General features: G+C 30.7%; 1 protein-coding gene across 1 annotated transcript in view; it reads right to left on the reverse strand.

Moving 5' to 3' along the window:
- Positions 1–562: 562 nt before the first annotated feature.
- Positions 563–1,926, reverse strand: part of LOC108571571 (RNA-binding protein 28) — a 3,505-nt gene continuing 2,141 nt past the window's right edge. The window contains exons 7-12 of the mRNA XM_017933641.1: positions 1,828–1,926; positions 1,490–1,707; positions 1,272–1,421; positions 1,027–1,197; positions 766–963; positions 563–679 (exon numbers count right to left, since the gene is read on the reverse strand). Coding sequence (XP_017789130.1) covers positions 563–679; positions 766–963; positions 1,027–1,197; positions 1,272–1,421; positions 1,490–1,707; positions 1,828–1,926 — 953 coding nt within the window. The remainder of the gene's footprint in view (positions 680–765; positions 964–1,026; positions 1,198–1,271; positions 1,422–1,489; positions 1,708–1,827) is intronic.

The raw sequence follows: 1,926 nt of genomic DNA on the forward strand, positions 1-1,926 counted from the left end.
GAGACAACTGCTTAAGCGACCCTTTTATTCTTTAAGAGTTCCCGCCAACTATTAGACATTATTAGGAGGTTTAGTGATCACGTAGAAAAATGAACTACAGGTGGGAGATAATCGTAAGTAGTGGGAAATTCATTAGATTCAACGAAATTCCTTCGTACTATATTTTTTCTTGCATATTATACGATATGGTATGTGATACTAATGTTTATTTTCTGTACATTAAAGTGCATAGAATGAATAGTGAAATAAACTATATACATTATTTAAGTATTAAAAAAAAAAATAGATCTAACTTTTAAATTAAGTTCTGCCTACTTTACAGGCCAATCTATTGGTCACTGCGATCTGATCTACGATTATGATGTCATGACTGGCGGGAATTTCAAATATGTGAATGTTTGTATATACATTTTCTTACTTGTAAAGTTATATAAATTCATAAAAAGGGTAAAGTCAATATAAAAATAAAGAAATAACGCATTATTCTTTTATTAAACATTTTTATTTTTACAGTACATGCAGAAATGATTTTTTAAATACATGTTTTATTAACAATTCAATTTTATGATTCGTACCATTTAGATTTTTTCAGCTCCATCGACTTTAACGTATCTTTATATTTATTTACAAGTTTATCCAAATTTATGTCATCTGGATTTACCTTTGTCCTTTGTTTTGGCTGAAAAGAAAAGCGCATAATAAAGAAGATAAAAATAACTGTCTTGATTTAACGGGTACGTTTTAACAAATTAAAAAGATGCTTACTTTAACTTCTTTGTGATTTGCAATTTTCTGCTGTATTTTCGTTTCTAGCTTTTTGGAGGCCTTTTTCATCTTCTTTTCTTTTCTCACCGTTTGACCATGCAACATTGCTTGAGTTTTTAAATTATGTTTTGATCGTAACTTATTTTGACCTAGTTTACCAACCATTCCAGCGTATGGTTTTAGGTCTGATTCATCTACCTTTTCATTTTTTAATTTTTTCGTGGGAACCTCATGATTTGTGTTTTCTCCTTTCCTCTTGACTTTATTTTCAACTTTTAATCGTTTTGTTGGAACTTCCCCATTTGTATCTTCTGCTTTCCTCTTAAACTTATTTCCTGCCCAAAGAGGATTGTTCTCGCGACTCTTTTGAAGTCTCTTCTGTTTGGCGTTCACCATAACCCGGTTTTCTATCGAAAAAGACACTATTGGCCTCTAAACAAATAACAAAGTATATGAAGTGTGGGTTTCTTAAATATTAGTATTGATATTGTTCATATATTACGTACTCTGTTTGGTGTAAATATATTTGGATTATTATTTATAGTTCTCAAAGTTTGAAGTGCATCTTCATGTCTCATGAATGAAACGAATGCATACTCTTTCGACTTTCCCATTCCTCTGTTATCTATGTTTCTGAGATCACGCATAACACGTGCCTATATAAAATTCATTTTATGTATTCTCTGATAATAAATAAATTGAAGCTATGTAGATTAAAATATACCTCTCTAATAACAGATTTAGGAGGACTATGACGTTCAACAATTTTTCTGAGTTTAATATCGTTCATTGTTGGTGGTAAATTATGAATGACAAGTCGTACTCTTGATACGAACATATTTAAATTTCGCAGAATCTGTGACTTCCATTGCTCTATCTCCAAACGTTTCGCCATATCTGCTGGAGAAACTCCAGTTGCAGCTGAACTTCCAGCTAATACAACTAAAAAATAAAAATTTACATAATGATTGACTTCTTCTAGTGCACTTTAGAAACTTGCAAAAATTGTATAATCAAATAAAAATAAAAAATGAATTAAAATATTTTCTCTGTATATGTTACCTCCTTCTTTTACAAGATATAAATTTCTAGAGTCCCTTTCTTTACGCTGCTTTTCATTTCCTTTACTGTCCAGTTCGTTTCTATCCAGTGCTCTGTGTG

The sequence above is a fragment of the Habropoda laboriosa genome, unplaced genomic scaffold, assembly GCF_001263275.1.
Source record: "Habropoda laboriosa isolate 0110345459 unplaced genomic scaffold, ASM126327v1 scaffold40, whole genome shotgun sequence".
Classification (NCBI taxonomy): domain Eukaryota; kingdom Metazoa; phylum Arthropoda; class Insecta; order Hymenoptera; family Apidae; genus Habropoda; species Habropoda laboriosa.